The 14,963-nt window shown below is 31.1% G+C and overlaps 2 protein-coding genes across 5 annotated transcripts; one reads left to right on the top strand and one right to left on the bottom strand.

The window, feature by feature from the left end:
- Window positions 1-323: 323 nt before the first annotated feature.
- Window positions 324-1,166, bottom strand: LOC111675023. Its single transcript, XM_023435721.2, has 3 exons — window positions 955-1,166; window positions 772-896; window positions 324-719 (listed from the first exon to the last, which is right to left on the bottom strand). The coding sequence occupies exons 1-3, from the start codon at window positions 1,030-1,032 to the stop codon at window positions 335-337; spliced, it is 588 nt and encodes a 195-aa protein (XP_023291489.2). The 5' UTR covers window positions 1,033-1,166; the 3' UTR covers window positions 324-334.
- Window positions 1,167-1,607: 441 nt separating this feature from the next.
- Window positions 1,608-14,103, top strand: LOC111675076 (WW domain-containing adapter protein with coiled-coil homolog). Of its 4 annotated transcripts, none has more exons than XM_023435794.2 (13): window positions 1,608-2,308; window positions 8,427-8,460; window positions 9,881-10,148; window positions 10,216-10,629; window positions 10,701-10,776; window positions 10,931-11,016; window positions 11,097-11,189; window positions 11,256-11,731; window positions 11,791-11,993; window positions 12,062-12,549; window positions 12,619-12,788; window positions 13,771-13,898; window positions 13,972-14,103. In XM_023435794.2, exons 1-13 carry the CDS (start codon window positions 2,268-2,270, stop codon window positions 14,048-14,050), a joined length of 2,556 nt encoding a protein of 851 aa, XP_023291562.2. In that variant the 5' UTR covers window positions 1,608-2,267; the 3' UTR covers window positions 14,051-14,103. The 4 variants fall into 4 exon arrangements, with proteins under 4 accessions (XP_023291562.2, XP_023291569.2, XP_046801911.1 ...); XM_023435801.2 differs by lacking the exon at window positions 1,608-2,308 and adding an exon at window positions 2,569-3,176; XM_046945955.1 differs by lacking the exon at window positions 1,608-2,308 and adding an exon at window positions 9,032-9,282 and having other exon boundaries at window positions 8,444-8,460.
- Window positions 14,104-14,963: the final 860 nt, after the last annotated feature.

Below are 14,963 nucleotides of genomic sequence, written 5' to 3'. Positions count from 1 at the left end.
TCAATCTTTGATTGAAATTGTATTTAAATTATGTGCAAATTGATTTATTGAAAACAAAATTTAATTAATGGTACAAATTGTTAGATGATTCCGTTAAATATTAGCACTTAATAACAAGATGGGAATATAGCCGTACAGTTAATGCTCATATCGGGCTTGTAAAAATAACTGTGTTTCCGCAAACATTTGTGCCATTTCATAAGTTTTAAAAAGCGTATGCTTCTTTTTGTATTCCAACAAAAATTCGACAAGAATTTTTTGGACATACAAGTGCAGGCAGTTAAATTTCTATTCTAAATAAATATTAATAAAAAAATATATAGTACCTTTCATTTCACCAATTCTCCTCTATTTTGTAGGCGACATCAGCAAATTCATCATACATTTCCGTTTTATAAAAATACAAGTCTTTTAAGGTCTGTATTTGAGTATTACCAAAATTTTCCACATCCGAACGTAAAAACAGCAAACCTGTGGTCATACATAAGATGTGCCCATCATCTAAACATTTTGGCAATTGGGCAGCTATGGACTGCAAATATGTCAACAAAGAAACGGTACAGAGGGTTACCTTTTGCATAATGGAAGCGGTAGAAAGACTAGCAGCAGATTGTGCAATTAATAATTGCGACAAATCGACTGCAACCAAAGATGGCAATAGAGACCAACTGTGCAGTAGTAATAATTTGCGAGAAATCTCATCAATGGTTTGGTAATACCTTAAAAATGAATACCTTTATAATAAATGCTGGTTTAAACCGAACAACTTACATTATAATTAAGTTTTTCAGTAAATCTTTGTTAATGTCTAATTCCAACAATAAATTGGAAAAGTCATACAACTGCGAGGTAATGATTGCTATTACCCGACCATTTTTCACTTTTGCCAGGCACAACTGAAATGGTATAAAAACAAATTGTTAATAAATCCAAGAAATTATGTTTAATTTTAACCTTGTATAGTTGTGGCAAATAATCCGATGAGTTTGTAACAATTAAATAGTTTCTTAAATAATCTGATAAAGAATTCATTGGAAATTAAACTTTGCGCGCAAAACAATGTTAACTAATGAGCGATTTTTCAACAAACGTAACGATTTTATAAAACAAATGATATTGTAGACATACATGTATTTTTGAAATCTGTAAAATTCTTTAATTCGATTTCAAAATAATCCAAAAAATGATTTTAACCGACATTATGATAATTTTTTCAACACAAATCGTTTTTTATTATTAATTTAAAATACAATTAAAAAAAGATTTTAAAAAAGTGTATTTAATTTTACATTTTTTCATGATGGAATAATAAGGTGAAGTCAATTCTACAAAAACAACAAATGTGGTATACCTATGTCAAAAATAGTATATATGTTGCCAGCTTAAAAAAATACTCTTCAACGCGTAGAAATTCTGTTTTTTTTTATATACTTCAATTGAAACAGTTTTCATAAAAACTCACGGCATACAATAATACAACCCTGTCAAATGCAGAGTGGCATTTCTACGGTGTAGCAACGCCTCAAAATGGCGTCACGTAGTTGCCAGTTCACCACGGTACATGAAAGACAAGATAAAAGAAAAACAAGCAAAGAAGAAAAAAAATTTTTCATCAAGTGTAGAGGCGACAGCAAAAATATATTCTAATTTTAATTCTTAAATTTTACTCGAATTTTTAACCATTGAAAATTTGTAATTAATTGTCAATAATTAACGCAAATTATTTTTTATTGTCTGTCGTATTATTTGCTTGCACATTTTAAGGCCCACTGCATAAAAATAAATAAAAATCTTTGAAAATTTTTTCTTTCTGTCTTTGACATCAAAATCAATTGACGTGAAAATCAGTTCACAGCGTTTTACGACGAGTGTAGAGGAGAAAACACGTTCCAGTATTCCACAGCCGTCTAAAGTTTATACTTTTTCTCGGCTGAGGAATGACAAGAAAAGAAGGTGTAGCTACTATTAACCTCCGTTGAAAAGAAGAAGAATTTAATTAAAATCTGAAAAAATATTCAAAGATTTATAGAAAAGTTGCAAACAGAAAATTTCCAAGGGGCCTCAGCGGAACGTCAACGGGAAAAGGGCGGCACTCGGCCACCCTAATTACAATATTAGATCGCCCCAGGGCCTATTAGGAAATTTCGCAAATCTCAAAAGGAAAAAACTGCATTAAATTAAAAACTTATCTAAAAACTTGGATATTTAATTGGACGGAATACAACAACGTAAAAAGGAAAGGAAATTGTGGCGTAAACATTGCATTGATGGTAATGCATGCTAGAAAACCGCAACGCATGAACGATGGGTAAATAAATTTTATAATTTTAAGTTTTTTTTTAACTAAATTTTAAGTTTATATATACGGCATTTTTTTCTTCATTTAACTAGCATTTTTTACAGTTTTGCTTTGTTTTTATTATTTCACCTCAAACTAGCGCTGTCATTTCTTTTCTTTTTATATACACCACCTTTAAGCAGCTCTGCAGCAGAGCTGTCAACTAGGTGGAAAACACAAAAAAGAAAAAACTCAATAAGAAGCAGTAAAAAATTAAAGTAGTGTAGCAAAATTATTTAAAGAAATGTGAAAAATTTAATAAGCAAATTACAAGTTTTATGGTGAAATTAGTGATTTTGTTGTGTTTATAAGCAGAAAAAGTAAAATATTTACATTTCAAAGAAGTCCGTTCGTATGCATAATCATTATTAACTTCTTTTGCCGCTGCTGCTGCAGCAATCCACTTGTATCTACTGTGAGGTTTCCCCATAATACATATTTCATGGTTTTTTTTCTCTGTTTGAAATATTATTTTTCATTTTCCTGTGTCTCCTCCACTTGTGTATGTGGAGTCTGTGTATAGCTCTATACATACAATTTGTATTTGATTACTTCTGCCTTTGTGCTGCCCGTCGCACCACACACCATTTCGTACATGATTACAAATTTATGTTTTTATTAAATTTTGCTGAAACCTTCGTATAAAAATCTCTTCAACTACTTCCACACACACCAGAGCTGTCGTCGGCATAAATACTAAATTCATCATTATCGTCATCTTATGCAGTCTGCATCCACAACGACGTTTCTATTCTTAATAAACATTTTCTAATTGTTTATTTTTTTTTTTGCTTTTGCTGTTAGCTGCTGCTCGGTCTCATTTCCTTTTGAAAATGCGGTAAATAATTATTTTTCTTTTCTGTGTTCTCCATTTTTTATCAATTAAATCTCGTGAATAGTTTTGTAAACAATTTCAGTAAGGAAATAGAATTTAATTTATTTGTACTGTCTTCATTAGTTTTCTGATATTCTGTATAAACAACTTAACTCTTTGCAATTTGTGGGAGGGATAAGGAAACTATATTTGTTATAAGAAAAAAAGTAGACTAAAGTAGTATCTTTCGTGGTAAATAATGCTTTAAATATGATATTTTGGTATTTAGTGACAAAGTTTTCGGTTCATTAATTGTATTTTGAAACAAATTTTCTAACTTTATATTAAAATCTAAGTTTTTTGTGGCCTAAGCAACTAGTATTTGAAGTACCGTTTTTATCATAGAGATCTTTCTCTGGACTAAGCGGAGGATGTTCCTAAATATATTCAATTCATTAAGGATTATATCGTAATAAGGTACCTCTTCCCGCTTTTTTTACGATCAATAAAGCAGATCCATTTGTGTCACACCCCTAAATATATCATAACTCGACCTCGATATGATACCAAATCGTCTCAAAAGTTGTGCAAATTTAAAAACAAAAAGTAGGAGCGCCATACTTAGATTAAGTAGAACACCGTTAGTGTGTAATAAAAAATCTACTTACCGCGACAACTTATACAGAAGTCGTTAAAAGAAAGAAACGATTTATCTTAGAGATAATTACAGTATTGTTCGAAACCTAAGCAACTTTTTTTGGCATTGTATACAAAGTGCTATATTTTATATTTTAATTGATTTATTCAAAATTTTATAATTGATAATAATAATATTATGTGTCTACATTATAATAACAACAACAAAAGTTTAATTCCATTTCGCTGTGAGTTACAAGAATGCCGTCTTGAGTCGGGAAATTTTGATGGACAATCAAATAATTTGGGTCGCATTACTCGATGACTACTCTTAGATCAACTTTTGCAAAGGTTTTGGTACATTATCATGCTGAAAATCGCAACAAAGTAAATTGTTCTGTTCGTTGTTCTAAATCATATAATTCATTTTGTCGGCGAAAAACGTCCCAAGAAGAAAAACAATCCAACTCTGTGAGAAGGGTTAGTCCTGTTTCAACATCAGGACTAACCCTTCTCTTCAAAAATCATGGCCGCACCCTTAAATTTTTGCTCTACATTCATTATTGGGCCTTCACTAAAAGGATATGTTATAACATTTCCTTCAGCCTTTGAGACTCACATACTTTGCCTGCATTTAAGAAGGAAAATGTGGACCCGTTTATAAATAAATTTTTTTTTTATTAGTCTTGCGTAATCTATTTCAATATTCTACCCAAAATTGTACAGAATTTGTAAAAAAATCGAATTTCTTTAAGTAAACTTTGTGCCATGTCACTGCGGGATTCATATGCGGTTACATGATCGTACATTAAAGGCTTAAAAACATGGAGGTCAAACAATTAAGGTTGTGGGCAAGATTTTTGGTGAGTAGAGAAAGTCCTGATGTTAAAATGCAAATAAAATTGGATTGTTTTACTTTCTGGTACATTTTTGGCCAACAAAATGAACCATAGGATTAAGTACATTAAACAGAACAACTTACTTTATTGCGATTTCCAGCATGATAATGAACCAAAACCTTTGGTAAAGTTGAGTAATGGAACCCAAACTCTTTGATTGTCCATCAAAATCTCCCGTCTCAAGTCCCTTAGAGATGCTGTTCGGCATTCTGAAGCACTGGGTCGAAACTCGCAGTTTTAGAAAACATTGCAGCTTTCGAATGGCTTAAAATCCGCATGAGATTAATAACGAACTACTCTAGTAACTAATCTATTCCATAAAGGTGTTTGGAACTCAAAAGGACCAAAGATTTTTATAAGAAGATCAAAAAGTTGCTTAAGTTTCGAACAGCTATTTATGGAGTTAATTCAGTTATTATTTTCTTGTAACTCACGGCGAAATGAAATTAAACATTTGTTGTTGTTAGTATAATGTAGACACATAATATTATTATTATCAATTATATAACTTTGAATAAATCAATTATAATAGAAATTATAGCACTTTGTACACAATGCCAAAAAAAAAGTTGCTTAGGTTTCGAACAATACTGTATATAATATGACATTGATCATTGAAAGTCTCCTCAAAGTCACTGCACTATAAGAAGACAAAATAATAATTTATTAACATATATGTATGTCGCATATATAAAATAACAACAGGTCCACATGATACTCTTTTGCATTCAAAAGTCCGACAAAAGCATCTGTTAATATTATTGTTTTTTATAACATAACGTAAAAGAAACGTTGGACTACTTACTGTCTTGCCCATTGTGCTAATTGTTTCTATCCAAAATTTTTCACTAACAAATCGCGCTTTACGTTGACTATTTTTTCGTCTATGGATGATCAGTTTAAGGTAAATCGCGATCGTGACCTATTACATGCTGGCCGTGTTGTAATTAAATTAGGATAGATAGATAGATAGATAGATAGATAGATAGATAGATAGATAGATAGATAGATAGATAGATAGATAGATAGATAGATAGATAGATAGATAGATAGATAGATAGATAGATAGATAGATAGATAGATAGATAGATAGATAGATAGATAGATAGTTAGAAAATAGATAGATAGATAGATAGATAGATAGATAGATAGATAGATAGATAGATAGATAGATAGATAGATAGATAGATAGATAGATAGATAGATAGATAGATATATAGATAGATAGATAGATAGATATATAGATAGATAGATAGATAGATAGATAGATAGATAGATAGATAGATAGATAGATAGATAGATAGATAGATAGATAGATAAATAGATAAATAGATAGATAGATAAATAGATAGATAGATAGATAGATAGATAGATAGATAGATAGATAGATAGATAGATAGATAGATAGGTAGATAAATAAATAAATAGATAGGTAGATAGATAGATAGATAGATAGATAGATAGATAGATAGATAGATAGATAGATAGATAGATAGATAGATAGATTTTAACTAAATGAAGTATGGACTGATCTAAAATACAACAGTAATTTACTCATTAAAACCAACAAGTTTTCAATGCAAGATCAATTACTACATATCTTTGTAATGACAGTAAACTAACAAGGTGTCAAGTATAAAGGATAATCTCCTTATACAGTTCAATTCTAGATAAGAAACAAAGCTTTTATATTTGTTATCCATTTGAGTGTGAACAAAAATTTTATTAAATAGCATAAAAGAACTTTGAAATTACAATATCATACTCATAAATGCTTAAAAAAGTTATTGATGGTTTATTGTAGGAATTTTGTATGGAAAATGTGCGTAATAAACCTAAAATATTCGATTATTATATTTATAAATACGGGGGTTATTCTTTAGAGATGTTACATATGATTCAAAATATATTAGAATTTAACCTTTTTCAAAACTATAGACAGTAGAAGATAACTAATGTAATGTTTTTTCTATGCTTACTTTGTTTTTATCATTATTTAGCTCTTTAACATTTTGTTACAAATGTTTTATATATTTTTAATTCTTTCAAATACACATCTGCTCAAAATAATAGATACACCTAAATATATTTTTTTAAAACGTAGAAAAATAACAGTATATTGTAAAATCAAAAAAATTCATGCGATTTTATTCAAAGTTGAAAGAAAAGTAAAAAACAAACACAAAATATTTCAATATTAATAATAAATATTATAAACTAAATTAAATTTCGAAAAATTTGGTGCTCATTATAATAGATACATTTTTAAAAATTCTTATTAAACAAAAGCTAATAAATTTTTTCTTAAAAACAATATTTAATTATTAAAGTAAAGCTAGTTTCCAGTGTATCCACCTTTATTTTGTAAAACTTTCTCCACTCTTCTGGGCATACTGGATATCAACTTCTGACACTTCTCCAATGGAATCTCGTACCATATTTTTTGCGTTTTCTCCCACAAATCATCTTTACTTTTGAAAACTTCCTTCGAAAGCCTTATCTTTAATTCACTCCACAAATTTTCAATTGGGTTCAAATCAGGGGATTGGCTGGGCCAGCTTAATACACGCACGTTATTCTCCAGGAACCAGTTTTTAACCAATCTTGAACTATGTTTCGGGTCATTGTCTTGCTGGAATGTCCATATTAATGGCATATTTTCCGATGCATATGGAAGCATTACGTTTTCCAATATGTCTCTATACCCACTTGCGTTCATTGTATCTTTTATTCGGAATATCGGACCAACACCGTTCCATGAAAAGCAACCCCAAAACTTTATGTTTCCTCCGCCATGTTTTACCGTCTTTTTTGTAAATTTAACGTGGAATTCTTTTCCTTTTGGACGGCGTACATTTCTTTGGCAGTCGTTTCCAAACAAATTTATTTTTGTTTCGTCGCTCCATAAAATATTTCTCCACTTTTTTTCGCCTTCACACCCTGACCATTGTACGTGCTTTTAGCAAATTCTAATCTCGTCTTGATATTTTTTTGGCGCATTAGTGGCACTTTTCTGGCAATTCTTCCGGGCAATTTAGCTTGTAAAAGACGACGACGAACTGTTTGTGGACTGATTTCATTAGATAGTTCCGCAGAAATAGCTTTCGATGATATGAAAGGGTCTTTTTTAACCATTAGGACGATCCGCCTATCTGTTTCTGGACTTGTTTTCTTTGGTCTACCGCGAGTTTCCCTTTTTTGTTTTTTTGATAAAGCATTTTGGACAAAATGTAATGATCTTCCTATGCTCTTTGCTATTTCTCGCAATGATTTTCCTTGATTTCTCATTGTTTGAACAATTTTTTTCTCATCTTCGGTACAATGATGATTTCGTCCCATTTTCGTAAAAAAAAGTCCTATTTTTTATAAAATTGTTGCTAATATTTAAATTATACTTACCGTTTCACGTAAAAAGAAACAAAAAATTGCACAAAAATAACATTTATTATAAACAAAATTTCAAATTACTGATGTGTATCTATTTTTATGAGCAAACAATTTTTTGTAATTCAAATAACTTCGTTTTTTAAATCAACATGAAAACAAAAAGTTGGCAGATTTTTGGCTTAAAAAACATTGCCAGATAGAACTTTTAACAATATGATGTATTCATAACGCTTGAGTGGAAATTTTAAATGTTACCGTCATTTAAATGGTTTCCAGTTAGGTGTATCTATTATTTTGAGCAGATGTGTATATATAATAAAATATTCAATTAAATCTTTCTCTATTTTTTCAGCTACTTTGAGAAGCATCAATCTCATTCGTATCAGGTGAGTTGTATTTAAAATTGTTGAGATTTTATTTTTGTTTCTAGTCTGTGTTTGAATGAAAAAAGCATTTCTATTTTAATTTTATAACAAAATCATCATTTCCTTTTAGAGCAATTAGAAAACATAAAAATTATTTAATTCATAATAAACTTAAAGTATCTTTAAAAATATAAAGCAAAAGTTTTCTGAAATCATATTAAATAGAATTAATTAAATATACTTTAATATTATTCTATTACTAATTAAATCCTTAAATATTTCTTAATTAAACTTAATTTTATATTTGTATTTTAAATTCTTGTATAAATGTGCAAATTTTATTATTCGTTTATTTCTATATAAAAAATTATAAGAAATTAAAAAAAGAAAACTGTTTAAAATTAAACATTTTAAATCCAATCAAAAGACAAACAGGCTGAATTAGGATAAAACCAAAAGCATATTGCATCTGCTCCTACTCCTAGCTCCTAATAGCAATCACTTCATTTGTTGTTTGTTGTTGTTTGTAGTCATCAAAAGTTTTGTTTATTGTATTGTTGTAAAAAAAAGTAATGTCATCATTTCATCAAAGTTAAACAAACACTACTACTCGAACTAACCAAAATTAACCAAAGATAACAAATACGAAGCGCCCCATCAACTAAATAACAAACAAACGAAAAGAACGAAAGACACAAATTCTAAAACGAGCGGGTGCCTCGAAAACCCACTCCCGTACAGTTTATGTCTGCCACAAATAGCATTGCACTTGATATCACAACAACACTGGCAGCTGAGTGTAATAAAAATGCTGCTGCTGTCGGACTGTGTCGTATCGTAGATGTAAGTAGTGGTCGTTAGAGGATCAAATAAGTTAAAAATTAAAAAATATTAAAAAACGATACCTTTTACACTGCTTACAAAATTAATTTTTATTATTAATGTTCTGTTGTTTTGTTTTATGTTTGCCTACAAAAATTAAAAAAAAATGATAATAAAAATTACGAAAATGTTTATATTTTCTTTTAATTATTTTCCAAAATTTCTTGGTCACAAACATGTTGTTTGTTGTTCAATTTATACAAAAGAAATCTAAAAAATATTTGCATCTCTTTGGCACTATCATAATTTCATATGTTTGTCTCCTGTTTTGTAAACGAACAACAATTTTCTTATTTAGTTTTAAAACATTAGTCCTTCATTGATTAAAATTCATTTTATTTAAAAACACATTGGCTCTAAATTAAAAATAATGCTTCTTTTTCTCTAATAATAAAAATACATGATTAATAATGATTGTTTATTTAGTTTGCTGAAAATAATTGCGAAACATTTTTAATTATGTATTTTTCTATTTCGAGTATTACATTTTTCTGTAAATGTTTATTTTAGATATATAACATGTAATATGCTATTGTTATCTTTTTTGTTGCAATTTTAGAGTTCCAAGTACAGTTCAAAACGAGATTATGAACGTGATCGCTCATCGAATTATCGCGAACGCGACCTTTCCCCGGCTGGCGGTGGTGGACCATTAAATAATGGTAATAGTTCATCGTATCGTTCACAGTCACCTGAAATAGATTCACCATCATCCAGAGGACACGGTGGTTCACACGATATTAGAGATCGTGGTGATCATCGTTTCAGTTACATACAAAAAATGAGAGATCGCGAACGCGATATTTATAAAAAGGATAAATATTCAGGTAAGTTGTCATGGATTAGAAAGAAATCATTGATAATATGTTATAATGATAAATTGATTTCGTTTAGACAAACGCGATCGTCGAGGTGGTGATCGTGATTCTGAATCCCATCGCACCAATCATGACAGGATTGATAGACGTGGTGGCGCCAGTGGTGGCAGTGGTAGCGGAGCCAAGCTCTGTTCTTCCGGCAGTAGTGGCGATAAACGTTCTGGCTCCGATGACCGCGATCGTGAACGAGAACGTGATCGTGACAGAGATCGTGATCTAAGAGACAGCAAACGTGAAAGAGATTCTTTAAGAGAACGTGATCGTGAACGAGATCGTGACAGGGATCGTGATAGAGATCGTAGTAATCGTGGCGGTGATGATCGTGAAAGAGATCGTGGTGGTGGCGGTGGTGGAGGTAGTGGCGAACGTAATGATCGTGGTGAACGTATTGCCAGATGTGGTGATTGGAGTGAACATGTTAGTTCATCGGGTATGTAGAAAATTATTTTATTATCTTTTATAATTAGGCTTTAATTAAATTTGTTGTTGTTGTTGTTTTAGGAAAAATGTATTATTATAATTGTAAAACAGAAGTCTCACAGTGGGAGAAACCAAAGGAATGGGTTGAACGTGAGCGGTAAGTTTATGAAATGTTTTAAGTATATCTAAGTATTATTAAAAGTTGAATTTAAGGGAAATTCATTCTCTTTAAAATATTTCAATCTTACTGTAGATTTTTTAAATATAAATATTGTTTCATTTATAAAAAATAAAACATTTACATTTTATAGTAATCTGGCGCGTGATCAACACCGTGAAAAGGATTATCGTGACAAAGAACGCGATAGAGATCGCGAAGAACGCTTTTCCAGATCAAGTAAGGATTTCTACAGATTTCTTCAAAAACACATTTGCCATAAAATGACCATAAATATTTGATTTTCTTTACGCTTTAAGCATACAAACATTCCAGTTCTCGTGGCAATTCTCGACTGAGGTGGAACTATGATAATGATAGCGGACCACCAAATCACAGAAGGCGTATAGATGGTAAGTTGAAAGTAATTACTCTCGATTTAATGACAAAATACGAATATTATTTTTTCTTTTTAACAGCTCGCTTAGCTGATAATGCCGATATGGACATTAGTCCAGGCGATTCCACGCCCACATCTGAGGCCAGTTATTCACTGACTGGCACACCAACAACCCATGGCGGTGGCAATCAACACAACGACCAAGCATTACCGTCAACAACAGTGGGTTTGCCTAATGCGTTGCCACGCTTAGCTTCACATCCCAATGCCTCTAGTAATATGACCTCTTCCTCTGTCAATGCCACAACACCAAGTGTAGCGTCATCATCTATGCACTATGCCGTGACGTGTGCTAATCCCGCCGCTAGTACCGTAGGTGGTTCAGGAGTTGTTGCCGGCGGTGCAACAATGTTGCCCACAACTGGTCTTGCTTCGTCGAATATGCCAGCGGTATCCACACAAGGTGTTTTGCCCAACAGTGGTAGCAGTAATCATAGAAAATTGGATGCGGTAACGTCGTTACAGCATCAATCACACATGATAGGATCGCCCAATGTAAGTTGATGTTGATTAAAAACTGTTAATAAAATTAAATAATTGTATTTTGTCTTTAGTCCACTATACCATCGTCATCGAATCAAGGGGATCATCATCTCAATTCAAATGCACCTGGTCCCCCAAAAATGAGTTCTAAAGATCCTACACATTTAATGCGCCAACAACAGCATCATCATCATTTAAATACACAAGATGGTCATCTCATTTCTTCGTCAGCTGGTGATAATCATGCTGCCGCTGGACAGGTTATGAATTTAAGGTACGAGTTTCTTATTTTTATTTTTTTAATATTTTGTCCAATAGCTTTAATTATTTCTTTTAAATCAGGGAAAATGCTTTGAATTCCCCTTTATACAATATAACGCATTCTCATGGCATGTCTCCCATGGGTTATAGTAAAAGTCCCATAACATCGTCTGCCCCGGGTAGCAGCAATAGCGGTGCTGTTTCTATGACTATGACACATGCAAATAATGTGGGCAGTGGAGGTGGTGTTAATATGGTCTCCTCATATTCCTGCACTAATCCCTATGGACTTAAGACTGTCGATGGTGGCGTCAATAGCAATGTTGGCATTAATTCTCTCAATGCTGCTGCTGGGGGAATTGTTGGTGTTGGTGGCAACAATGCTTTATGTTCCTCATCGAGTTTATCTGTTACTCCCAATATTAATATAAGCGGTGCAATTGGTAGTGGTAGTAGCGTTGGCGGCAGCAGTAGTAGCATGGGAGTAATACCCGGTGAGGGCCCACCGACTCCTACACAGGAATTAGATTTAAGTGGTAATTCATCATTAGAACAACAACAAAGAAAATGTAAGTAACTATTGACAATTAATCCAATTGAAATTATTTCTTATATTTTTTTATATTTTCATTCTTTAGTGGATGGTACATCGTCGGCTTCTTTAAGTACGCTACAAAGTTGTGTTTCAAATTCAATACAAGCTGGTCGCTCGCAAGGTCCCGAAATCTCTACAAAACTTAGCAAGTATTTTAGAGCCGATTTAATAACACATGTTACCAATTGGGCAGCAGATCAATTAGAAAAACAGGTAAGATAAGAACTCTATACAGTTTTTGAAGTCTTCATTTAAGTGTTCATAAGCACAGACCACAGTCTATAGGCAGTTACAGGCTAGACTAAAATATAGTAGACTGTAGTCCTGAAGTCCAGACTGTAGATTGTACTATAGTCTACACTATATATTAGAAGATTATAGTTCAGAATATGTTGTTGTTGTAGCAGCGATACATGTAAAGTCGGTGTGGCTGGGTTGACAATCCTTTATTCGTTGAACTCCGAGTCGTTACGATGTGATGAACCGATTGTCGTGGGAACGTCAGACTATAGACTAGACTGTTATCCAGACTATACACTAAACTATAGAGCAGTCTACAGACTAGACTATAATCTAATTTATATTCTAGACTGTAGAGTAGATTGTAGTCCAGACTATAGATTATACTATAGTCTAAACTATATACTAGATTATAGTTCAGATGGTAGACTAGACTAAAGTGCAGTATACAGGCTAACAGACAGACTAAAGTCCTGACTAGTCTTGATCAAGACTACAATGCAGTCCACGGAATATAGTCCAAACTAAAGGTTTGACCATAATCCTAAATTATAGTGTTGACTAGGAAAAAATCCAGACTGTATATCCATAGACTATAGATGGACAATAGTCCAGAATATAGACTGGACTTCATACAGATTTAAGTCTAGTCTATTGTCTAGGTAGACAATAGACCAGATTATAATGCAGATTGTAGACCACTCTTTAGACTAGACTAGACTAAACATAGTGCAGACTATAGAGTAGACTATATCCCAGACTAGACTATAGTCCAGATTTTGTACTAGAGTATATACATAATATAGAATATACTCCATATAAATCTAGTGATTGCAACCGCTCAACGAACTTGATTTAGGAAATATTCTTTATCGTTTTAAAGGTTTTTGGTTTATTGCCCAGTTACTAACTTTTTTAAAAACGACTTAATTTTATTTTCACTTTAATTTTTCAGACGCAAAAATGTTCAGAAGAAGCACATTTATATGGAGATTTACAGTGTACAAAAGTGTCGGCGGAGTTGAAATGTGCGAGGAGTTTAGTTAGAATAACTGAAATAACAGCCACACTACAAGAACAAAAGTAAGTTTTTTCCTCATCCCCTTTCAAACACAAAAACCTTTTAATTAACATACCCTCATCTTTATTATTTTAGGATCATGTATTTGCGCCAACAAATACGTCGAATAGAAGAATCAAAATCACAAAATTCATTCATGTCCGATGATCTTTAGCCAATTACTTTTAGAGCAATCTAAGGCGTAATAATAGAGAGATTCTGTTTACACAAAAAGTAAAATAATGAAACAAAAAGAAATGCTAATTGCAATGTGCCCCATATAATGTTTTGAGGTAATAAAATAAATACAGAACAATAGATAAAAGAAGAAAAAAAAAGAACCATTTACATTAAAAAAACTCTGCATTCAGTTCAGCAAACATTTTTTTAATAAAAAAGGAAATAGAGATGAAAATAGTAACACAAATAAAAGTAACTCTGCAAGAAAGAAAAAAAGGAAAATATGCAAAAAATAAAAAGAAAGAAAAAATAAATAGAAATGAATAAGTATAGTAATATTTAAAACCGTAATTATAATAACAAAAAGTAAAACAAAAATAAATAATAAATAAAATAAAAATTATAAAAATAACAAAGCAAAAAGAAATTATTTAAATAAATACTAAAAAAAGAGAAAAAACTAAATAAAACCAAGCTATTCATTTTTTCCTTTACACTCATTAACAAAATTACTGTCTAGGATCGATCTTACTTCCTCGCACTAAAAAACAAAACTGTTGAGCATTTTCTTTAGTAATTTTTTTTTTATTTAAAAATTTAACTTAATAAATAAATTTTATACTAATTTTTTCTGGTTAAATGCCTGGCATTGACTTTACTCTCCAAGAAATTGATAAACTATTTATGTTTTTAATAAGAAATTTGTGTGTTGAAAATACAAATAAGAAATTTTATTAATAATTGCTAAATTTTACTTTACATTATTGACAGTTAACTAAAACTGTTTGATATTTCTTTTGTAGATTATTTTCCTTTTTCTTTTTTGCTTTTTTAAAGCAGTTTATTTTAATTTTATTTTATTTCTTTACAAAAAAAAAATGAAAAACTTTATAAATATTTTATTTTTT

Source organism: Lucilia cuprina, chromosome 3 (assembly GCF_022045245.1).
Source record: "Lucilia cuprina isolate Lc7/37 chromosome 3, ASM2204524v1, whole genome shotgun sequence".
Lineage (NCBI taxonomy): Eukaryota > Metazoa > Arthropoda > Insecta > Diptera > Calliphoridae > Lucilia > Lucilia cuprina.
Note: the sequence above shows the minus strand (reverse complement) of the source record. Positions and strands in the feature narration are given on the sequence as shown.